Source organism: Palaemon carinicauda, chromosome 22 (genome assembly GCF_036898095.1).
Source record: "Palaemon carinicauda isolate YSFRI2023 chromosome 22, ASM3689809v2, whole genome shotgun sequence".
Lineage (NCBI taxonomy): Eukaryota > Metazoa > Arthropoda > Malacostraca > Decapoda > Palaemonidae > Palaemon > Palaemon carinicauda.
Window position 1 is genome coordinate 86,602,959 of NC_090746.1, and position 26,405 is coordinate 86,629,363.

Consider the following 26,405-nt stretch of genomic DNA (forward strand, 5'->3'; position numbering starts at 1 on the left):
GAATGTATATCCACTGGAAATGAATTTATTATAAATGCTTCTGGCTGGGCAAGGATTCGAACTTATGCCTCTGAGTCAAAACAATGCCAGCAGGGACCTCTAACCAACCATGCTATCAAGAGATATATAAATTAATTACAAGTCTACGGTACATATTCCTGTCGAATTCAGGAATCTGTTTTTAGACCTGAAATCAATCCATCTCCACCATGATAGCTGGTTAGTGAGTTTTCTACACTTGGTAATTTATGATGAATATTTATCACTAATACTCGTTGTTGATGTTTACACATCTAAGCATTCACCCTTCGGAAAACACTGCATTACGAAATTTTCAAGGATCAAACTAGTTAAAGTATTTTACAGTTTAATACTTTCAGTATACAGTAACTTACATAAAATCAACCTGTACAGGGATACTAAGGGATACTAATCTAAATTCTTATCTACAATAATAAATAAATAAATGCTTAACAATGATCCGCAGATATGTATTTCCATGAATAAAATTGATCTTGAAAAAAGTACAAATGAGTCGAAGATGGCACTATTAAATATCATTTTAATGAACCTAAGTTTCATTTACCAGTCATAAAAAAAGTAATTGATAATTAGTGATTACCGTCCAGCTCAAATATCAGGTCTATCTTCATTCGCTTTAATAAATGGATTATCTGTGAGTATATATTAACATCTTACGATTGATTGCTTATTATCATTCAGTAGCCCAGGTAAACTTGAAAGAATGCATCCAAATCTTATCAAATGATAGAGTCATCACAAAAATTTATCATTTAAAAAAACTGAGATTTTGAAATTAATGAGGAAGAGAAGTAATAATAAAAAAAAAATCGTTTCATCATCAAAGAATCAGCTTAAAGTTTGGTTTCAAAAGGAGCCATTCTAAATATTTTATGACAAAAAGATATCAATGAAGATAATTACGAGTATTTCAAGACATGTTTTTTATCATAAAGATGTATGTTGACATAAGGGTCTACTGTAATCATATTTCAAAGTAAGAAGATTGAACCAAAAGTAATTTTTTTTTCAGGTTTTACAAAACGGTACTTATAATATTTCCATATTAAGTTTTCGTTTCTGCAATGTTCGTTCATTCTAGGTAAATATTCTATCTAGGTCAAAGTTTTTCTGGTTATTGAAGAGATAAAATGTTTATTTGTTCGGCTGTAAAGAACTTGTAGTAATAGAATTTTGTATACAAATATATTTTCCAAGAATATAACACGCTTGTTTTGAAACATATTATATTGATTCATAGATTGCATGCAATGTTTAAAGAATCGTTGTGTAATCCAAACAGACTTGATATCACGTGTTCTTAGATATTAAATATTAATGGAATCTTCTAGGCCTTTATAAAATCTGTTGACAAATCATTAGTTATTGGATCTTGCATTAGTTTTCTCAATGGCTGTATTATCTTTTTTCAGGTCCAACTTCAAGACCTCTGGCACGGCAGCTTGATGATAAAGTAATCCAGATTCAGCAGCAGACAACTCAAAAAAGGAAACTTGATAGCCCCTCGCATGCAGTCCCTTATCAACAAATACAATATCCACAACAAAGAGATTCAGAGCAAAAAGCAACTTCTCATCCACAGGCAAAGGAAGTCCCACTACAGCTGCAACAAAAAGAGAGCCAGCGTTCAGAGCATAAGGAGTCAGATAAAACTCTTTATCTCCAACAACAGGTGAAGCTTTTGCAGCAGAAAGGAGAAAGGAATGACATCAGGGCGGCCTCCCATGGCAAGTTCCAGCAGCCTAAAGAAGCAGACTCTCAAGCAATCTTGAAATTAAAACAGCAAAACCAACAGCAACTTCAGCTGAAACAACAGCAAGAAGCTGAAAAACAGGAGCTTTTAAAAAAACAAAAGCAGCAAAGACTGCATCAGCAAAAGTCTCCTAATATCGAGATAATTGAAGTTAAAAGTAGGAGAGAAGAATATGTAAAAGATCAGCAATTTCAGCAGCCAATCCGAGCTGGGTCACTGGGAAGTGGAGAGTCTGCTGCAATACTTCAGCAAAGGAGCCGTTCTCCACTACTACCCCTTAAAAGAGCAAGTGGAGTTTTCGAAAAACAGGTCATAACCCCCATTATTGTTGATGTGAACTCTAATACGTCTTCAGAAAAGGTTTGTATTTTCAAATCACAGGAATTTATTGTCACTGAAACTTCAAACACTGAATGCTCCAAACCAGCAAGCAAAATATCTAACCATGTTCCTGTAAGGGGAAATACAGAGCCTGAAATTATTTCTAAGAGTGATTCTTCAAATGGTTCGACCACAGTCACAGGAGTCGTTGCTGTAGAAAAAAGATCGGGTGTTATCCGTGCAGCTGCAAAAGCATATACACAAAATTTTCAGTCTTATTCCTACTCAAGCTACTTGACAAAAACAAGGAAAGATTCTGTCCCTTCGAAAGAGGCTTCTTTAACAGCTAAAGAGGCCCAAGAGAATTCTTTAGAAACAAAACTACCTATAAATTCTAAAGATAATACTAATACTTCATGCCCACCTCATTCTCCTACTCCAGTTGCCACTTCTCCAAATTCATCAGTACAGCCAAATGCAAAAGGACCTGTTGAAAAGATTATTGTGCCCATTCAGCCTCCTATATCATCTAATGAAAGTATAGGAACTCTAGTATCAGACAACTCAAACATATCAAGAACTGGAAGAGAAAAGCTTATTTCTATAAAAGAACCGACAAAGGTATACCAATCCAAAGATACTTCTGGTAATTCTAGTCAGAAAACAGCAAATACAAAATCAAGTAATAACACAGTTAAATCTCAAGCAAACACACAAGACTTAAAAAATCATAATATAGCAACAAATTCATCTGTCAGCCAGAAAATCTCTGTTAAAACCACAAGAGAAAAGTCTATCAATAGCAGCAGTAACATTGAAGGTCAAACTCCACCTACAGTTAAAAGTGCTCACAGAAATACCCAAGCACCCCCTCACAAAAGGGAAACTAAAGCTCTACCACCTATTTTGTCAAATTTGAAAGCAACTTTGGCTGACAAAATGAAGGGCAGTAGTGAAGGGGCGCTATTAGTCGCCTGCCGGGTTGCCGAAGAAGACCAAATCTTAAGGCTAGTGAAGGAGCTAACAGCAACGGGAACACTAGATGCTGCAGCACTTAATCAGATTGATCGCACAGGAAGGGTAAGTAACTGTAACTCTACATTAATTATGACCTTTCTAAAGTTAAGATATATCAAGAATTATTTCAATGCCCAGTAATTCCGAAGAATTGAACCATGCCATTCTTGCTAAACAATTTGGAGGTTGTGAAATGATGCATATAATTGCTATATTGCAAAACCATTGCATATTAGAAGGTTTTGAAGTTTCAGTATTGAGAAACGTAGAAGTCTACTAAATCCACAAAAATGTCACCCACATGTCAAACTAACTATAATAACTCCTTTTAATACAAGGCACCATTCATAATTTTAGAAGGTGGAAATAACTAGCTAGAATGGTACAAATGTGATATAAAAGAAATGATTTAATTTCTGCATACCACGAATGAGGAAGGTCATGAAGCAGAGCTCTAGACCCAAGTTCAAATGGTAATTTGGCAAATACACTGCTTTGAATAATCATTCATGGGCTGTAGCCTTACCTAATGATAACACCCGCAGTCACACAAACTCACCAACTTTCATCAAACCTCATTATTCTAATCTATCCTAACCAAATGTAGTTGGGATTACAGTACTAAAGGAAGGGTTTAGGTTTAATACAATCCTATTATCATACAAGAAACTTTTCTACCAAGGATTGGTTAGGTTGAAATAGGTTTTGGTATGCTCTCAACTAGGATAGGTACTCAACAGCCTCATCGCAGTATAGGACAGCAATCATATCGTTTTGAATATATCAAATGGTTTTTACATTTCATACGTATGGATCTCTCAGTATACTTTTAATATGCAACAATGAGTGGTGTAGGTTTACTTCTTAATTAAAGAGACACCGTCTACTCATTGTCATAATTGTTACTGGCGTCAATTGTAAAAGTAATTGTAATATCAGATTACGAGTGTTAATCTGCCAATGTAAATCAAAATTGTTTTCACCTTAGTTGACAAGATTTTAGAATATTATACGTAAAATATGATGTTAACATGCATACATATAATTTTTGTGTGATTAGAGCTTGTGTTTAAACACTGGTTTATGGGTTTAGCTTTAAGAATAGAACATTTAGCAATAGTTTTAAAAATTTACTAAATCAAAAGGATATACTACAGTTTATCAAACAACCACCAATCATATCATGCTATTTTCATAATTTGGAGGGACCAATGACACGTAATGTTTGTAACGCAGTCCACATAAAAAAAAAAAAAAGTAAAAAAAAAATAATAATTTCTATACGATATCAAGATAAATATCTTATTTCATATACTAATTCTTTAAATATATATTTGATTAGCTTTTGAAAAAGAAAATTCTTGGAACGTTACAAATATTAAATTTTCTTATCTATTTTTATTTGAAAATAAAGACGAAACCAATTTCGTGAAACTTTACTTTTGGTACTGAGGGATAATAAAATAAATTCTCAAACTAAAGGCACAACTTCACGGTGGTATGTAAACTTTTTGTAGATATACTTGAGCTAACGAGAATTATCCACTTCATTCATGTCAGCTATACGATTTCGTAAACAAATGAAATCAATGTTTTATATCCATTAAATACTTTTTGAAAATCCTTCCTCTGCTTACTTTCTGGGTGTTACTCAAGAAATAAAAAGATTTTAATTGTTTTAATCATAAGGAAAATCAACTGTGACCAAAATTCCACATATTCCAATACTTTATTTTTAACCTTTATGGTCTACAATCAATACTGCTGATCGATTTCGATTCAACATGTGACTTTCAGTTGAGACCGATACCCATTTATATCTACACTTCAGTCTAAATATTCATCATAGTATTGGCAACAACAGAGAAGAGAAAATAACAGGAAAATGCGCTAAATTAGTACTTCCGGGTAAGTTTATTGGGAAATGAAGAGGTAATTTGTAAAACCCGCTTATTAGAATTTCAGTTGAGCAATGGATGGAATTCATAGCATTTAGATTATAATAATGAATTATATTTTGTTAGTCAGATTTATATTTAGAATTCTCCATACTATTTAATCGTTTTGTATTGGAGATGTTAAATCTACAGTACGATAGATAGTATCAATTTTTAAAGCGAGATGGTAATACAAGAAGAGGTGTTATTTAACTTGAAAGACACAGCTCTCTTGTATAAACCGAATCGATTTGTGAAGCATATAACCTGACAATAAACTAGTATAATGTGAACACATCATTTATAAATAGAACTTTTTGCTTATCCATGCTTAATAAAACCATTCCGTTGATCAGTAAGACAATAAGGAGAAAACAAATATAATAATTTAGATTTTAGATATGGTGGGAATGAAGAGGGCAATGCTTGTCACGGTGATCTTAAATATTTAAGGACGAAAATAGTTCGAAGAGTTTGAAAACTTTCATTATGTGTCAAGAAGAGCAGGTATTGAACGAAAGCTGGTAAGGGTCAATAAATGTCAGAATTCACGAACATGTCTTACTCATGTAAACAATGAATGTCAAGGTAAGCACCTTCCGTGAGGGTCGGTAAGAAAAAAAAAACTTTTTGCATGAAGGAAGATAAGGGTGAAATAAAGATGAAAGTAAGCTAAAATGTAAAAAGTATTTTGTAATGTATTAAACTAATGGCAATATGCTAGCACTTACAGCTTAATATTGGTAATTCATTTGATAGAAGCAAAGTTTTCACTGCCAAAATACGTGGGATATTTTAACCTGGTATTACAGATAGACATGAGGTCCCGAAGTGGAAGGATGATCGTGTTTCTGTGTAAGCATTGTCATTGGTTTACTTGATTGAGCCTTTTATCCTATGACTTCTTCTAGGCAGCTTTTATCTTGATGATTCACGCATCAGCTGGGGCCTTATCTACTGTATAGTTGGTGGTTCCATTAGCATTTCCCTTTATTAAAAAAAAAAAAAAAAAAAAAAAAAAGAAAAAAAAAAAAACTAATTGCCTCGAAGTAATTTGCGTTAAAATTCATTTTACAGAAGCCTGAGAGTAGGATATGAAACCACTTATCTTCTCAATATACGTAATATAATGTAATATGCACATATTCAGGAGATATTGAAGTTAGAATTTGATATAAAACTTGAGTTACCATTATCGTCAGTGTTCTTCCCCGTCCCTGTCCCGCTACGCAATACCTCTTTAATGAAGAAGCAGCAGTTTCCGTGGGTAAGTTTCACTGCTAAGTGACAATTTACTTGACAGGTTATGGCTGCAAACACACGCAAAGCTCAGTTTGTTTTGTGAAACAATTCTTCATCTCAAGGTCCCAAATTTTTACATATATATTCTAATGAAAATCTCGGGTTATTGTATGTAAAGCGCAAAAATTACATATCTATACTGAAAAAAAATAAATCTATAAAAGAACAAGGCAGTTCATATTAGGACTGATAATTCCAGATGATAATTGAGCTATACTTAGGTTAACCTTGTAAATTAAAATTTTATCGCCCGTTCTTAAAATGTCATATTATGCTACATCCCCCATCTTAGATCAGTGCATGATTTAATGAATGTAGCCTATTCTTGAAAAAAAAGTATGTTTTCAGTCTTCTATTTAAGTCTAATATCAATGTAAAAGTGTATTTGAGCAATGATTCTAGTTCCTACCATTTTCACACCGACTTATTTACCGTTAAACCTCTCCCCCTTATCATTCCCAAACATCCCAAAGAAGATTATTTCAATCTCCAATTTTTTTTTCTCTATACATATTATTGAAACTCTCACGTCTATATTACTTCAGACTTGTCTTGAACAGATTACATGGTTCAAATTACTAAGTCTGCTCAGAAACATTTACCTGCATAATTAAAGTGTCGTCAACTGTTTTCTTAATTACAATTATCGAAAATTTATGCTGATAGGGATTATCATAGTTTAGAATTATGATATATTCTGGAAACTTCGTTTTTTGTCTTAGTCTTCGACGACGATAAATCTAAAGTTAATCATTCAGCCATTGACCGTTTTCATATCTCACCTATCAAACGTCCTCTATTTTTCCATAAAGAGTATTCTGGTCAATGTTCTCAATAGCTAATGAGGAAATTTCATCTTGTTTTTATACTGGGAGAATTATGAATCCTTAATTTGCATGGGTTAGTAGCTGTTTGTTTTTATCTGTCAAAATTTTTCATTGCTTTCTATTTCATCTTTTGATGAATCTTACAAGTTTTCTTACTTCAAGAGTTATGCCTGCCATATCCTCATTAGTTAAACACAGTACTTCCTGTATTTCTATTCTATCAACTATCTATTCTATCAACTATCTATTGCTCTAAACATTAAATAGCAATATTGCACCCCTCATTACTTTCACTTCGTGTTTCAATATGTTTATACCAATGAAATATAACTTCAAACCCAGTAAGTTTATAATTTAATTACAGAAACTTCTGTCAGTAATATCATTTCCCCCAATCTATTTTGAATCTTACTTCTATGAGATAAACCTGCAGCCCTTCTTATTCTCAGAAGGACATCCATCAATTTGCTTTTCTGCCTCTTGTACACCATCACATAATTTAACACACTTATTTGAAGGATACTTTAGAAGCCACATAATCCCAACAATGATCCCAACAATGGAGCTCATCTTAGAAAATAATTCCAAAAGTCCTTTTCCGGACAACTAACAGAATCTCTTTTTCTATCACCTACCTATGCAATAAAAGTGCATAATCTCTTATTCCAGACAGTATAAAACATGCAAATGTAGATATGCATCCTAAAGATAATGCAGTTCTGTATAGATGAATTGGGGGGTTACAACGGTTGCTGATCAAAAATGGAAGAATGGAGATTGGTCCAAATGAGACAGACCACGAAGCGGTGTAATCTTACTTGAGAATACTTGTAGAAGTAACGGATGATAACTTAAAATATCAAGCTAAAAGGCTGAAGAATGGAAACACAAAAGTATGAAGAAATGTCTCATTTGACACGAGTGTGGTGGTGGCAGTACAGCTGAGTATTTGAAAAGGGTGTACAAGAGGATGAATGTGTGGGAAGATTAATATTCTGTTGAATGCGGGAAAAGATAAAGGCTATGAATTTTAAAATTAGAAGTATACAAAATGGCTTGAGCACAGGAAATTGCCTGTTAGTGCTATGAAAGAAAAAATGGGACGTCTAACAATGATAATGTATAGGAAAGAGGTCCTTAGATACCAGTTGTTTTTTGGGAAAAATCTGAAGGATATATTGGAGGATAATGAAGGTATGAATGATTTGAAGCTCTCTGGCATCCTGATATCTATGGGAGGATAAAGAGGCAACCATACCTACAGTATAAGTAGCTTCCATGGATATTGAAAGAGTTAATAGAAATACGATATGCAGGGTGTGCGAACTTTATACAGAGTAGAAAGTAATTTCGTAAAAGCATTACAGTACTGACTTTTTCTACAATATGTAGGTGTCAGCATGCACTGGTTTGTCGTATACAAGTATTAATTATATCACTCTTTCAATATTTCTATGATAAACGTAATAAAAAGGACATGGGATGATGGAAAACAAGTGTAAGGAATGGCATTTGTAGTGTCCAATGTTTGCAAAAGATATTATTATTATTATTATTATTATTATTATTATTATTATTATTATTATTATTATTATTATTATTATTATCATCACAAGTTGAAGCTACAACCCTAGTTGGAAAAGCAGGATCCTAGAAGCCCAAGGGTTCTAACAGGAAAAAATAGCTCAGTGAGAAAAGAAAATAACTTGATGAATAAACTACCAGAGAAGTAATGAACAATTGAAATAAAATATTTCAAGAACAGTGGCAACATTGAATTAGATTTTTCATAAGTAAATTATAAAAACTTCAAAGAAACAAGTAGCAGAGAATAGTGTGCCCGAGTGAAAGACCATGGTACAGAGGCTATGGCACTACCCAAGACTAGAGAACAATGGTTTGAATTTGGAGTGCCCTTCTCCTAGAAGAATTGCTTACCATATGGTCTTTTGGAGATAGTAAAGAAAAAAGGCAGTAAATATAAGTGAAATGTGACGGGCCGAGAGAAGGTTGTGACTCAAAGACAGGATGGAAGCAACTGAGTGAGTTTATTATAGAACACTCTCCTTTATATACAAAAGCTTAATGCAACAGGAAACTTCATGTTCAAAACCGACACCGTTAACGGTGAGAAAAACAGGCATGTTTATTCAGGTTCTTTTTAGTGCGAGGGAAGAGCTAAGATACAAGCATAATATATACACAAAATGAACTATGTACGATCGTGTGACACACGGTTGGTACAGAAATGATACAAATGATATGTATGTGAAGAATGGTTAAAATGCTGTTAGCAAAATCATGATAAATAAGGTAAATTGAAGCTTGGAAGATAGAAAAATGAATTCTCGTATATTGAAGGAATGATATTTAGGAATAAATGTAATGGACGTTGAAGAGATAAAATAAAAGTAATTACAGAATTTGGGAAGGGAAGAAGGTGGCGGGATATGTGCAACAGGCTCGAAAGTAGAGATAAGTGCGTATGCATTACAAAAATAGAGTTTGTGAAGGATGGTAAACCCATTTTTATGAAAGCTAGGCAGTGATGTTATACAGATGGAGAGAAAAAGATAACAGTTATTGTTTTGAAATGTGTGCAGGATTATGTGGATTAAAGGGATATGAAAATGATAGGTAAAAACGAAAACCATGAAAGTGAAAATATTGGTTTTCAGGTGATTTGGGTAAATAGAAATACTGGAAGATAAAGAAAAAATCAAAGGAAGGAATGAAACGGGACTCGGAAAAAGTTTCTCAGATGGACTATAAAGTGTTGGAACTGCTTTTGCAAGATCGAGGAAAGATATGCAGTAGTTGTGATATGGGAGGACTTATTGTTGATGAGTAGTCTGTGTATACATGCAGTAACTAATTGTGTGGTATATTTATGTATGTGAAGTTTGTTATTGATTCAGTTGTAATACATTAATGGGTACACCAGTGATTTTTTTTTTTTTAACCGTACCTAACAAGGTCCAGACACCTTATGGAAGGACATGCCTGAGGCCTTTGTTTTACAATGGATTAGTAACGAATGCTGATGTATGTATGTATGTATGTATGTATGTATGAACATAATTTGTAAATGTTTATTGAGAAACCGGCACGCTTCACGTTTCTGGTACCGTTTCAATAGATGCATACGTTTGTTAAATTAATATATATATATATATATATATATATATATATATATATATATATATACATACATATATATATATATATATATATATATATATATATATACATATATATATGTATGTATGTATGTATATATTAATAAAATTATGAATATTCATAGAGTAACAAGAAGGTAAATCAAGAAATATGAACACCTGAATTGAGGAAAATGAATTGGGAGTTTCTAATTTGGTGATTTTAGGTAACTTTTTGAGGAAAAACATTATATTATGGGGAGGTAGAAATTGAATTTCTTTGAATTTGCAGTATCGAAAAATGTTCAGCATAGTCACAAACACCTATTCTCTCTTATTGAATTAATTTAAGTTCTATTACAGGAAAGATAGCTAGTGAATTCACTTTATCTTTGGTACCCTCACGAGAGAGAGAGAGAGAGAGAGAGAGAGAGAGAGAGAGAGAGAGAGAGAGAGAGAGAGAGAGAGAGAGAGAGAGAGAGTGCTCTTCCTGAGAAATAATAATATAAATTTTTTATCAAGTTGCGTTGGCTTTATCAAATGAGTTAGGTAAGAAAAAGTAATGAAGAAATGATGTCGTATTTCACATCAAAAACTTTTCCCTCCAAAAAGTAAACTGGGAGGAGTGTGGTGAAATGGGAGCAGCAGAGGCCATATTACTTTAATGGAACTATTGATTTATCTTTCGTAACATTCGTCCCCAATCGGTTTGTTCTCGAATTTCCTCCCAAACTTGAAGGGATGGGTAGCTGCAAGTGATAGATTTTTTTTTCTTCTCTCGCTTAAAGTGCAAAGTGAAGGAGAGACGAACACTTCAGACACGCTTTCACTTATGCCTTACAAAGGCCCAAGAGACAGACGGACGGACATGAAATGTAGGCATTTTTCGTCGCCGGCACTTCTCTGAAAGAAAGACTTACGCAATTCCAGTTGCTGATTCTGTTGCTGATTTGTTCTCATGACATTTGTTCGGACAATTTTACCGATGGTCTGGGAAACAAGTAGACAGACTCAGGAACTTTCGTTAAATACAACCTTCTTCTTAAGTTTGACTTTATTTGTCCTGAGAGAGAGACCCTATAAATTTTTTATTATCCGCAAGAGTAACAGGAAATAAGGGTAAAGTTGGGTTTTATTAGAAATTATGGTCAACATACTTCTATCTGTTATGTGAATGACCCCAGAAGACTGAAACGATGTATAGGCAAATAGTTGAAATTTTATTAGAAACCAGATGAAAAATAATTTAACCTTCAAACAACACAATGTTAGGTGAACGTACCAAAACATAAAGGGGTTATGGAAGCACGGGGATCGTGTTAAAAGGGCAGCTAGGAGCTGCAAGAGACAGGTGGTTATGGAGAATAAAAATGAAGGTAAATTGTTAGAGTATTTTTAAGTTATCAAAAGCGGATGAGTGCAAGCAAAGGGCAATAGTGTAGTTCCTGAGGAGGCGGGCTAGTAGTGAAAAATATTAAAGAAAGTAAAGAAAGTAAAGTATTGAGAGAGCATGTAAGTGCTGGCAAACCGTGACAACATGAACACTTAGTGTGTCCATTTGGATTGAGATCTATCAAACCACTCCACGAAACTGAAATGCCATTTCAAAACCTCCATCTTGGAAATCTCAACTAGCGGTCCCTTGCTTTGTTACCCCGACCTACTGCTCAATCATCCAATTTCAGACCACGTGAACAGCAAATTAGCTAATCGATAAAACAACCAAAAAGAAACGAGTGTTCAGAACAGGGGTAGACGCCAACTTTAAACCCAGCCCATTACAGGTTTACCTTTCAGTTTAAAGGGGAGAGGACACTTCACCCCCAAAAGACTTTCGAACATCAAGTCTCAAAGTCTTCCACGGTCATTTTTCTCGTTGCAATACAATCACAGACGTGAGATTTCAAAAGGACAAGTGATTCAAACCTGTTTGAAATATACATTCAGGAAAATTTAATAGAACTTCTTATTTTTCTTAAACTTTAATTAGTAAACCTACGTACAGTGTTTTATTTTTTATTTTTTTTTTTGTCATAAGAGGAGTGGTCACTCAGGTCGGCACAAAATAAGTAAACGAGTTTTAATTACATGTTCATATATAGAATATAGTTTTGAAACCCGCAGAAAATTGGATCATATATGCTCAGAATTATTGTGTATCATTCATTGAATTAATGTAGGCACGAAAATGCTTAATTAAAACCTATTTAGCTCCAGTAATTCACCTCTCTATGATATTAAATAGTTCCCAGAGCCCCTTTATGCAGCGTTATAGTATACACGTTAGTTACAATTCTGTGAAATATGGAAAGAATAATGATGGGAATAACACCAAGAGAGAAGAGAGCAACATGGATACAAGAGCAAACTAAAGTGGAGGATATTTTAACATGTAAGAAAAAGAAATGGACGTGGGTAGGATATAAAAGGAGAATGCCAGATAATGAATAAGAATTAAGAATAACAGAATGGATTCTAAGAGATTGCAAAAGAATCAGGGGAAGGATGAGAAGATGATAGATTGACGAACTAAGAAAATTTGTGGGTGTGGACTGTAAAGATCATAATCAGACGCAAGTGGAAGGACGTGTGTTGCAAACTCACAGTTCAGCTATCATGGTGAAGATGGGTTTATTTCAAGTCTGTGATCAGATTCCTGAATTCGACAGGAATATGTACGGGGACTTGTCATAAACTTATGTCTCTCTGGATGGCTCAGTTGGTAGAGTCCTCGCAGGCATGGTTTCCGGCCGAATAGGTAGGCGTTCGAATCTCTAACCCGGCCACAAGCTGTTACCATAAAATGAATTCCAAGTGGATATATATTCCCAAGATAGAATTCGGTAATAAATGCCATTCGTGGGTGATATTTACATTGATTGAAATCACGAGTGTTAGTGTTTTATATATATATATATATATATATATATATATATATATATATATATATATATATATATATATATATATATATATATGTATATATATACATACATATATATATATATATATATATATATATATATATATATATATATATATGAGTGTGTGTGAATATTTGTCGGGATCAGGGAAAATGCTGTTTGTTCACAGGATTTCAGTCTAACATGAAATACTTCTATCTGTGAAGAGAAAAAACCTTATCAACTTAGTAAATAAATCAATAAAATTTATTATTCAGGAACTGCATTGGTCGTAGATCTTGATAAACTGAATCAGCTGATAAAAAACCAACGTCTTTTTAAGTATAGAGCGCTAAGGACAGCTGTCAGGTCCTACCTTCCATAGCGACAGGCTTGAAATATGAAAGTGAAGTGTAATGAGATAATATCTTTGATGTTTAGGGAAAATAAAAAAAAATATTATTATTATTATTATTATTATTATTATTATTATTATTATTATCATTTTCTTATCATTGCTATTATTGTTATTATCACCATTATTATTATTATTATTATCATTATTATTATTATTATTTTCTTATTATTGTTAATATTATTATTATCATCATTATTATTGATATTATTATTATCATTATTATTATTATTGTTATTATTATCATTATTATTATCATTATTATCATTATTATTATTATTATTATTATTATTATTATTATTATTATTATTATTATTATTATTAAAACACTTCAATCCATCAGACGAAGCCCTTAATACTGGTCCTTGGACATGTCAGAAATATACATTTCATGTCTCTCAAAATGTCCCTCTCACTAAATTCCAGGCTACGACCCTGATTACCAGTAATGAAGTTGTACTCATTAGGAATACATAGTGTAACAATATTTGCGAAGGCAAAAATACTGTTTTCTGACTGTGTCATTTTTTTAATGTGCTTAACAATCAGAGTAACAGGATTATTTTTCGCACTCATGGAAATCTAAAAGTAGTAAATACTGCTCGAAAAACTTCCAGAAAACCTACACTTCTCTTGATTTGTGAACTTCTTAAGAATAAGGAAGACCCTTATCTTGGAATAGATTGAATTTACTACCAACATCTATTACTTTTAAACATAAACATGGCTTTAAGTTCACAAAACTAGACATGGCATTTTCTTTTCACCACATTTTTCGTTCTTAATCATATTTTTTTTTTTTAAATTTAAGCAATAAGAAAAGCCGTTAAAAAAGACAACACTTTATTTGTAATCATAATAAACATCAACACGAGTAATTATAAAAGCGAAATCTGAAGATGTGTTTGATTAACTGGCACCAACAATCTCACAAACATATCGTGCTTCATTGATCCACGGGAATAATAGAGAATATTGAATTTGTGATTGATTGATTGATTTGGACTTTTCTGGCCTCCTGACATCTAAGGTCATTGACGCAGATCTACTTTGAATAGCTTCTGAACTAAAGCAGTGCAATAAGTTCAAAGATAGTTAATTGATTTGATCCTTGGAACTGAATGGTATCTTTTCACGAAGAGCATGTTCAGTATGCTCGTCTCGATAAATCAGATTCCCTATTTAAGTCTTTGGCGATGGCCGAGTAACTAACTCCTTCCGTGAACATCCACAGTGTTCATGGTGTTTTCTTTTCAAAATGTTTCCACAAAGAAGAAAATTCAATATTGTGAAGACCGGAGCGCCACGGCCAATTTAATCAAGGCTGTGCATTTCTGGGACTCTGCTCGGCACACTCCCCCTCTCTCAAGGGTATGACTACTTTCTCTCTCCCTACGGGGAGAGTACGAGTAGTCAAACGTTTGGCAATGCCACTCATCGTGACAGGATATATATATATATATATATATATATATATATATATATATATATATATATATATAGATAGATATATTTAGCCAGACACTTGCTCTTTATTATATAGGAGAGGTGTGTGGTTGGATATATGCATATATAATTTTGTATATATATATATATATATATATATATATATATATATATATATATATATATATATACACATACGTATGAACACATATACACATATACACATGCACACACATATATATATATATGTATATCTATCTACTATGTGTATATATATATATATATATATATATATATATATATATATATATATATATATATATATATATGTCTGTGTGTGTGTTTGTGTTGCATGAGTATGATCATTTGCGTGTGTATATCTAACTCAATTTCCATAGTGAATATTTCCTCCAACATCAGCTACATTATCTGAACGGGGGGACCGTGGACTCTTTTAATCTGCTGCTAATTAACATCTCATGCAGGGAAACACGAGATCATTCCAGCAACGTGAAAGTTAATTATGATAAAATGTACATACGCAGAATGATGACACTTGCCCTTATATGTGTTGTAAGCGAATTTAAGAGAGATATCATTTATAATTAATAGGAGTCGTAAGTTAGTAAATAATGGAAATCAGAAAATAGTAACAAATCGGAAAGTCTCCAAAATCGATATAACGTTTCACAAGAAATTGATGAGAATCTTATTGCCTGCAATAACAATATCGAATTCCGAACTTGTTCGAACATTTACAGTAGTGAATTTTAAGTTCTTAAAGAATAGTCATTCCAAAAAAACAAAAAAGAAAACCCTTTTCTTTGACCGCACTGCAGAATGCTAGAACTTAAAGTGAATTAGTGAAGCGCACAGTAAACCTAGTTACATAAAACACGACTCTCAGGAAAGACGCAAGTTCCATCTCCTATCAACTGAGGAGTATGTAACTCTCTCTCTCTCTCTCTCTCTCTCTCTCTCTCTCTCTCTCTCTCTCTCTCTCTCTCTCTCTCTCTCTACACACACACATTATATATATATATATATATATATATATATATATATATATATATATATATATACATATATATATATATATATATATATATATATATATATATATATATGTGTGTGTTATTCAATTCAACTTACTTACTTTAATGATATCTCTGGTATAGTCAATACCTTTAAAACCACTTTCTTGGACTTATCTCGAGCCTAAGAGAGAGAGAGAGAGAGAGAGAGAGAGAGAGAGAGAGAGAGAGTCTGTCTCTAAAGGCAGAAATGCCTGGTTGCTAGTTTACCTGGTGGTGTGGTTGTAACGTCAGAATCGACCTGCCGTCTCCAAAGGATTTTTCACCTGGAGTGGTTAAAACTATTGTCCGCAACAGTACATGGGTGAAGGTAAACCGAGGTACAAAATGATTAAAAATGAAGGTTAAATGACAAAATTAGTTGCGTCGATCAAACAGAACGGTGGAGTGAGTACGGACATCTGAACAACGTAAATAAACCTTATTTCAAGGAGCTTGGAACATTTTAGTTCAGGTCATGAACAGTACCTTTCTCACACCTTGAATGAACAGATGGGTGAAACGGATTAGGTATATAAACGAAATTTCTATTTAAAGTTGTATAGAAACTCAAAAAACAATGTAACCTACCTGGATTCGTTGCCTTTCCGCTCGTGCTAAATACCATAGGATTAGATTACTATGCATCTTAAGTCTGTGCTTTACACGTTATACAATCTGGCTAGTGCATGTGGATTGACGTGATATAGTGAGGTGACTCACAATGCTTAATCAAGTAGATTTACGTTTTCTATTAATGCTCCAAAAGTCAAAGGTGTAAATATCCCGTTTGAATGACCACTCGTCTGGAGAAAGTTTCAGAAATGTGTGGAAAATGTGATCTGGGAAAGACTCCCTACAACATACAACAAGGATCTGCTCCTGGCAAAGTGGAGCGTCAACTTTCTAGCACACCGTGAGGGGTAAATACATTTGTTGTTGCAGCTTGCAAATCTTCACACAAAGCAAGCTTTTTCTCTATAGAGAAATTAATTCAACACAAATTCTTTAAGACTCTTCTTTAGATTTGGCAGTATTAAAACCATCTTACTCTTAGGATCATTTTCAGATCTTTCCTAGCAATCCTAGTGAGATGCTAGATAGGAAGTTACTTTACGGACAACTTTGCTGACATGGGGAAAGGAACCAGTGTTGTAATAATAATTTAGAATTGAGGATCTTCACCTCCATAGCATGTAAAAGAAGCACACTTGCTATTGTCATTTCCTTAAATTACTCAGTTCAACTTACTGTCTTTAGTGATACCTCTGGTATAATCAGTACCTTTAACTCCACTTACCAAGACCAATCCCAAAACAATAATTAATTATCCTTTTCACTTTGTTAATACATAGTTACTCAAATAAAAGTAGCAAGGATATAAGTTCGGATAACTGATTCTAATTTCTTTGTTATACAAAATTAGAGCAAAAAGGAAGTTGACATTTTAACATGTGAGCAAATTGAAATAAATTTTAGGTAAAATTAGGACAAAAATAACATAAATTACCAATGAGAAATAAAGTGGAGGTAACTCAATTGTACTCATAAACTAAGACCCAAGATATACTGCAAAGTTTAATAGCCAGATAAGATACGCCGCAAGGTCAGAAACGCAGTCAGTGCCCTGAGACTCGAAAACACTATAAGGAAAAATATACCCAAATCCTATCAAGTATAATGGATTCCCCGCATGCAGCCCAAATTATGTAAAGCTGGAATTACTATATAGCATAAAGTGCGATTAGTCTAAAAGGGGGTATTGTGTAACCATACAAATACATACGCTAACTTGAACGTTCTCTGATATATATATATATATATATATATATATATATATATATATATATATATATATATATATACACATATAAAATGATGTGTAGGTGGTGTTACTTTCCAACTCTGGACAGGTGCGATAGGTCAAGCTTCACCCTATGTGTATATTGAAAACCCGGTTTATTTTGCGTATAAATCTCCAAGTCATGGATTTGATTGTAATCGATCTGCAGAGCCAATAGTCTACTAGCTACAGTTGGGTTATGACACATTCCAGAACAGTTCCTCTGCTACTAATTTTTCTGAACTTGCCAGGGGTTGAGGTAGACCTACGAAACGTGAATCAGGTAAGTTGACAAAAAGCAAAGTTTTTACGTAATCATATATTGTCAATAGTATGGATACTTGTATAGTTTGTTATTGTTGGAAAGCCTGGTTCGATGGTGTGCCTACCATATACATGTTAATAGGTTTGGCTAAGAAGTCACATATAATGCCATTTAGTCTATTTTTCTTTGAATATTAATTTTCATTTTTTATTTCTTTGTAGTTCTCTTCAATAATATCCAGCAGGTAAGTTTCTCTGAGATGGATCCCATCAACTTACTCTGAATGGAGTAAGAGAGGGATTTTGATGACAATTTGGTAGTTGCTGACATCTCTGAGGATGGCAAGCAGGTCCTTGATGTCACTCAGTTGTAGAGAGATGCGAGGGAGGAAGATGAGGAGGCAGATGGTCCTGAAAGGGTTCCCATGGGAGGTTCAGATGATAATAAAGATAAGTGGATTTTTACCTATTGTGATAACAAGTACCATGACAACATCAACTTCTCTCCAACCTTCAACCTCACGTGTTGGGCCATCGGAGCAGCCCACCCTGGTGGAGGAGAAGAGTAGGAAGTGGGGGAAGGATGAACTCCATCCAGCCAGGGAAACCCCAATTTTGCATATTGATACAGGTATAGTTCAAGGTTGTAATGGTACTCGCTGGCATAAGGATTCAAAGAAATTCAAAAGCGTCCGATGTTTTCTCGCTCTTTTTGGATGACTGGATGATGGTAGAGATGGTCATGCATTCCAATGATTACCTAGCTATCTTGAAGAGCCAAAACTATCAAAAGGGCAATGTTGCTCTTAGGGACTTAGACCTTAGAGAACTCAAGGTTTTTATTGGGATTCTAATCATTTCAGCTGTTCAGTCTGACAATCATATGACCATGTGTGACATGTGGGACCTCGCAGAGAGTAATCCTCTGTATTGGTGTACCATGAGCGAGTGTCATTTTGTCGCGTTAGTGAGAATTCTAATCTTCGACGGTACGGCCACCCGTACAAAGAGAGCGAATCACGACCATCTCACTCCACTTAGAAAAGTATTTGACCCCATGATGGCTAAATGTTGAAGAAATGCCACCTTAGGGCCTCAACTCACCGTGGACAAACAGTTGGTACCTTTCAGGAATCACCGTCCCTTCAAGATGTACATTCCCAATATGCCAGAGAGGTGAGTACACAGATGTTTATTTTGCTTTTTTGTTCATGTAATTATTTCTTTGTATCACAATCTATCTATAATTGTTCCTGTGATAATTTCTCCATCATATTTGTGAATCTTTTTGTATTAAACAATTATTATTATTATTATTATTATTATTATTATTATTATTATTATTATTATTATCATTATTATTATTATTATTATTATTATTATTATTTTTATATTTATTATTGATAATAATATTTACAAGCTGTAATAAATTGGTTTTATTTTACTTTTTATTGATCAGTAATTGTGTATTTGCCTTTCATTTTACTTTTATATATCACTGAATCTATATTTGATATCCTTTTACTTTTATTGCTTGCTATTTTCATTTACTCTTCTTATAGGTATGGTATCAAGCTTATGTTATCGTGTAATGCAGATATGCATTAAATGTGCAACGTCATTGCATACCTTGGGAAGGACACATTCAAGGTGCCAAGAGGGTTGTAACTTGAAGTTTTCATGTCTGACCTTGTGGAACCATTTCGCTGAAGAGGCTGCATTGTCACTACTGATAATATTTTCTTCACGACACTTCTACTCGCCTTGGCACCCTCGGATGAAGGCGTGTATCTGTGTAACACCATTCTCCCAAAACATTAGATTCCAAGTTAATTTTTAGAGAAGGTATTACCCCTCAAGGACTCAGTGGCTGTGTTCAATTACGAACGCATTTGGAGTTTTCAGTGTAAGCAAGTTAGCAGGAGTAAGAAGGTGATGGTGTTAAGTTCCCTGCATCATGACTGGTCCAAGTTGTAAAAATGCAAGACAAACATACAGATGTTTTACAACTCCATCAAAGCAGGTGTAGACACCTTCAATCAGATCTGTGGTATATCGAATTTTGTTCATGAGACTCAATGCTGGCTGCTGTATCTTTTACAGCAAATTAAATACAATTCTGGCAAATTCTTATATTTTCTATTGAAACATGCCCTTCTCCAAGTCGATGCAAAGGCAAAGGTTCTTCAAAGAGATCCCCACTGATTTGTGTGCTGCCTAAGTCAGTCATTGGTTCTACACAACCCACTGGTTGAAGCCACTTTGCCGGCGGATGGCGGATTCATTCAAGTTGAGTGAACTCTTCGTGAACTTGACCCACGACTTCGCTCTCCTGTGACCACATCAAGCTTCCAAAAAGGATTCACTGTCAAAGCTGCTCTCCCAAGGACGACCACAATACAAATAATGCTTGTTTTTGAGGTAAGGAAGCGTATTTTGGCTGCAAGTTTCAAACTGTCTCATGTCTCAACTGTACTCGTTTAAGGTAAGTTACAAAATGAAACTTTTTTTTTTTTTTTTTTTATTATTTGTTTACATAAATTCAGTATTTTTTTCTTTACAAAATGCATATCAATGTATTTTTACATAAAATATTTCATTGTTTTTACTTTTTTTCGAATTTATTTCAATCTAGCATTAATCTATTTGGTCATAATGTTAATTCTATGGTATAGAAATGAAACTTACTTTTCTTAGTACTTGTTTGCATAAGTACAATAATTATAATCGTTATAATATGCATATCATCTATTTTCTACATGAAATATTACATGTTTTTTTTTATTTATTTAATTTTAGAATTACAATTTCTATATTCAGAATGTTCATTTTATAGTTTTAGAATATTGTTCAACTATCCAGCAAGCCTGCATAATGGTTTTATACGAATCCACAGATATTTAGATAAATAGCAGTTTGAAAAGGATATACCCTTCCTCCATTTCAGGTGGCAGATTTAGTCATAGAAGTTGTGGTCTGGGGCCATTTGGTTGACATAACAGAACGGTAAGGTGGCATATCTCTAAGTAGTATTATTCTCCATAGAATGCACAATATTTTGATTAATTTTCATTCATTAATGTCATATTTTATGATAGTTGCAATGATTTTTATCAGAACTCTTCAAGGTGAAATTAGAATGTCAAAAAATTACCTTTAGATTTGGCACATTAGAGAACAGTAAATAGCTTCTTAGTTCACATTTTCTAACATATATCCATTCTAAGATTATATGAATATTTTATATATATGTTACGCAGCATATGTTTCATTAAAATTCTGACAACGTTTTTAGCTAAAAAAATTACTATTTTTGTTTCATTTCAGATTATGACCTTTATGGGTGTGACCCATTTTTTGGGTGTAAGAAATTGTTCCAAAACCTTTCATAAATGTCGAACTATATTTGTTTTATATAAATATGCATTAGTATATTTTGTAAATAGTTTCGTAAAGTATTTTTAAATACTTATTTTATTATTTCTTTTGTAATAAATACTTAAAATATATCTGAATTTTATTTCGATGCATTTTTCCCATTAGTACCTATTAGTCAAAGGTACTAACAAATTAGTGCAAATTACCCACTAACGCAGTATTCTATCACTGAAATAGGTACGAGTGTTACTTTATCAAAGAATCTCGTTTTTTTTTCTTTACTGATTTATAATATTTATATTTGAATTATCTTTCCATTTTAGTGTAGTGTCAGTGGAATGAGCCAACAAGGATTTTCCTAAAAGGAAAAAGCATCATCTACATCCATATCATTAAATACTTTAGGTTTCTTATTATGTATATCCAAGTACCTTCTCTTAATGTTTAATACAAAACAAGACAGAATGTTGGGTGCCCTAATTCACTTACATATGTGAAAAATCCTCAGATATTAATACGGCGTCAATGACCTTCGATGTTAGGACGCCAGAAGACTTCAAGTCATTCATTCATTCAGATATCAATAACCTAAACATAATTCAATCTTCTGTTCATGTGTCATTAATGTAAATTGTGACCAACATACTTTTCTTTTATCTTTCCCTAAGGTTGCTTGGAAGCAATACCTGCCATAACGGCCAAATGCTTGCAATGCCTATTTTCTATAGGCATCGTAGTCTATGAGTCTTAATTTAAAAAAATATCATGAAGCAGATTATGGAAATTCACTTAGAATTAAGGGAATTCCTAAGAATTCATTGTTTTTATTGTTTGTTTTATTATTACAAGTATTTTATATTTATATATATATATATATATATATATATATATATATATATATATATACGTATATATACATATAAATAAATGTATATATATATAACATAAATATGTATATACGTACACACACACACACACATATATATATATATATATATATATATATATATATATATATATGATATATGCATATATATACACACACACACACACACACACACATATATATATATATATATATATATATATATATATATATATATATATATATATCCACACACACACACACACATATATATATATATCCACACATATATATATGTATATATATACAGTATATATACATATATATATATATATATATATATATATCTATATCTATATATATATATATATATTTATACACACACACACACACACACATATATATATATATATATATATATATATATATATATATATATATATATATATAACTACTCAAGCCGACTATTTATAGTGGAATTCCATGTAAGTTATTCTAAGTTCAACTATTATTCTGATTGTTAAAATGATTACTGATGAAACAACCAAAAATTAATGTTCAAAAGTGATGTAAGCAAGGATTTTCTGCTTGTTCACAAGTAAGATCAATATACAGTAGTAGTAATTATTGTAGTAGATGTAGTAAAAGTAGATGTACTTTAATAATAATTTGTTAATTCGTACATTCCTCTTCTACAGACTTCGTTAAGTTACTGTTGTGCGAACGCCTACTTGAGAATCGTGGAAAGCCTCACTTCTATGCCAGGGCTGGACATTAATAAACCAGACACAGATGGCAATACTCCTCTCCATTACGCATCTCAGGCAGGTACGTAATTGACTGCTCTCTCTCTCTCTCTCTCTCTCTCTCTCTCTCTCTCTCTCTCTCTCTCTCTCTCTCTCTCTCTCTTGCTATTTTGTTTCTTGATGTCCTCTTCAACTTGGAAGTAAAATGAAATTCTAAAATTCCCTGTTGTTGAAATGATTTTAAAGTGCATAAACAGTTTAAAGAGTCATTACGTATTTCCGTTATTAGTGAGATTGATATATATATATGTCTTTATTGTTCGATGTGTAAATCGGATAGCTTTCACTAAATACAAATCACCGTCTTCAGGGAACGATTCAAGTTTTCACGAATATAAAAAAGAAGAAAGAAGCTACTTTTTTTTTTTTTTTTTTTTTTTTTTTAACCTACATTCGTTTCAAAGAGAAAGAGCAGATGATATGATTTATTGCACCATAATCTATTACTATTTTTTATTTTACTAAATTACTTATTAGACACTTTGTAAAGTTTAATTTTACGGTGCTAAACAAAAAGACGTACATATCTACAACACCGATAATCACGTGATAATCGACTGTTGCGGATTGCAAGGTCCTTTAAATATACTCCGAGTACATTCAAAGGACCTTGGCAGATGGCATAAATATGATGTATGTCGTAAAGAGTAAAGAATGCGTTGAATAAGAGTCATTTGATTTGATTTTTTAGTAGTTAACCAGGGAAAGTGTTTTATTGATTTGCAAGGGGTTAAACAATCCATCTTGCAAAACCTGCCACATCAGTTTCTGAACTAAATTATTATAGATTCGAACATATCTTTTTTCACTATCATATTTCCAGACTTTTAGAGCAAAATAATCAGACAAATTCTGGTCTATAAGTTCTTATGGCCTTGAAAAGTACATTAGGGAACAGAATATTTGGAGAGAATATCAACAAAGCCAAGGGTGCTGTTTAACAATAAACATCGCAGGTCTTAATATCAATTATTAAGGGAAGAGATAGAATTTAAAAGACATTAATTTTCTGGATAAATCACCCTTGCGTCGCAATTCCGAAGGTCAGAGGCAAAAATCCTATACAGTTTGGATATGTCCTAAGTCACCTTATTAAGTGGTATGAATGTCAAAGTCCTGTCCTTAAAAAACGGCATTAGCCGGCAGGCCCCATTAACCAAAAACAAAAACAGCAGTATTGTATTATACAGTTTTCAATACTCATGAAAAATGTATCAATTTAAACAGCTAAAAGATTACCTTCGATACAAAGCTGAATTTTAATGACCACAGCCATCCAACTGTAATCATTTCTAAAACTTTAATGGCTGCTGATTTAGAATGTAATAGATTCAGGTTAAAAATATTGGAAAATAATTGTAACCAATCGATTTCCATAAAATCTGAAGGAATAGGAAGAACCAGGATAACAAATCCTTTCGATACCATCGATTGGTATTTGTTTATGCTCTTTCTGGTAAAAAGACTGACTATATCCTGAACTTTCCATTTCTTAATCTAATGTATTTTTTTTTTAATTTCTCATCACGTTAATAAAAGATCATTACTGTACATAAAAACATACATACACATTCTAATGCACAAACCGACACACCGACACACACACACATATATATATATATGTGTGTGTATATATACATATATATGTATATGATATATATATATATATATATATATATGTATATATACACACATATATATATACATATATATATATATATATATATATATATATATATATATATATATATGTAAGTGTATGTACGCACACACATACACACATATATATATATACATATAAATATATATATGTATATATATATATATATATACATATATATATATATATATATATATATATATATATATATATAAATATATATATGCATATATATAGGCCTATATATAAAACTGTATACTGCATATATATATATATATATATATATATATATATATATATATATATATACATACATATAAAATATATATATATATATATATATATATATATATATATATATATATATATATATATATATATATATGCAGTATCCAGCTTCAAACTAAGACGACAGTGTACATGCTTTTCCTAGAAAATGATATTTTTAGTTGTTTGTAGAGGTGTAATCTTTCGATATTGATCGCAATGGGGTCAGTAAACAAGGTTGCGTGTCTGGAATTTGCAAACCGTACCTCGCAGTAGGTGACATTGGAAACGCAATGATGTGCTGCAGCTGATGGGGATGACAATGCTCTAAGATAAGCCCTGCGTCATTTGGTCATGATATTCAATACGGAGCAAACCACCTTGGGGCTAGACGCACCGTCAAAAAGCCCCTGTCCGGAGAGAAGCTCCGGGCAATCTAAAGAAGAAGAAGAATACGGAGCAATGGGATTTGAATCTAATGAAACCTCTATGCGTAACTATGCTATTTTTGGCTGATTCTGTTAATGATCAATAGAAATTGAAGGAAATTGAGTGTTGCTAGTCACATTTTTAATCGCTGAGTTACATTTTCTTATGGATAGCATATCTAAGCAAACTGCGAGTATAATTTAATTGAACTGAATTTGCTTTAAACTTTCGACTGGGCTCCACAAGGCACCAGAAGAGTTGGAAGGCCCAGGCTTACATGGCTGAGGACTGTGAAGCGGGAGTAGATGATGATTGGAGAACTATTGATTTAAAAGCTTGATAGCGACGACTGGCAAGATCTAACTTTTTCGCCAATAGGCGTAGGAGGAGATGATGATGATGATATGTTTGTTTTCCTTCTTCTCATTCATTGGCTGTGAAAAGCTGTTCACATGTGTACATAGGCAAGAAGAATGAAGTGAGATCGCGTAATAAAATACCTACTTTATATAGTATTAGAGATATAAAAAGTGGAATTCAATAGTAAACTATTCGATTTTTATCATGATAAGCCAATAAATTTTATAGTCTATGAAAAACTCATAAAAGGCTTGATCATTATATCATGCATAAATTACCTTACCATTTCTCACGTGATATATTTTCCATTTATTATATTACTAACAGTATAATCCGACA

The 26,405-nt window shown here is 32.7% G+C and overlaps 1 protein-coding gene across 2 annotated transcripts in view; it reads left to right on the forward strand.

Annotated features, from left to right (window-relative positions):
• Positions 1–26,405, forward strand: part of LOC137616582 (serine-rich adhesin for platelets-like) — a 267,530-nt gene that overhangs the window by 202,941 nt on the left and 38,184 nt on the right. For both annotated transcript variants that reach the window (XM_068346462.1, XM_068346463.1), the window contains exons 5-6: positions 1,455–3,196; positions 23,243–23,372. In XM_068346462.1, the coding sequence (XP_068202563.1) occupies positions 1,455–3,196; positions 23,243–23,372 (1,872 nt within the window). The remainder of the gene's footprint in view (positions 1–1,454; positions 3,197–23,242; positions 23,373–26,405) is intronic.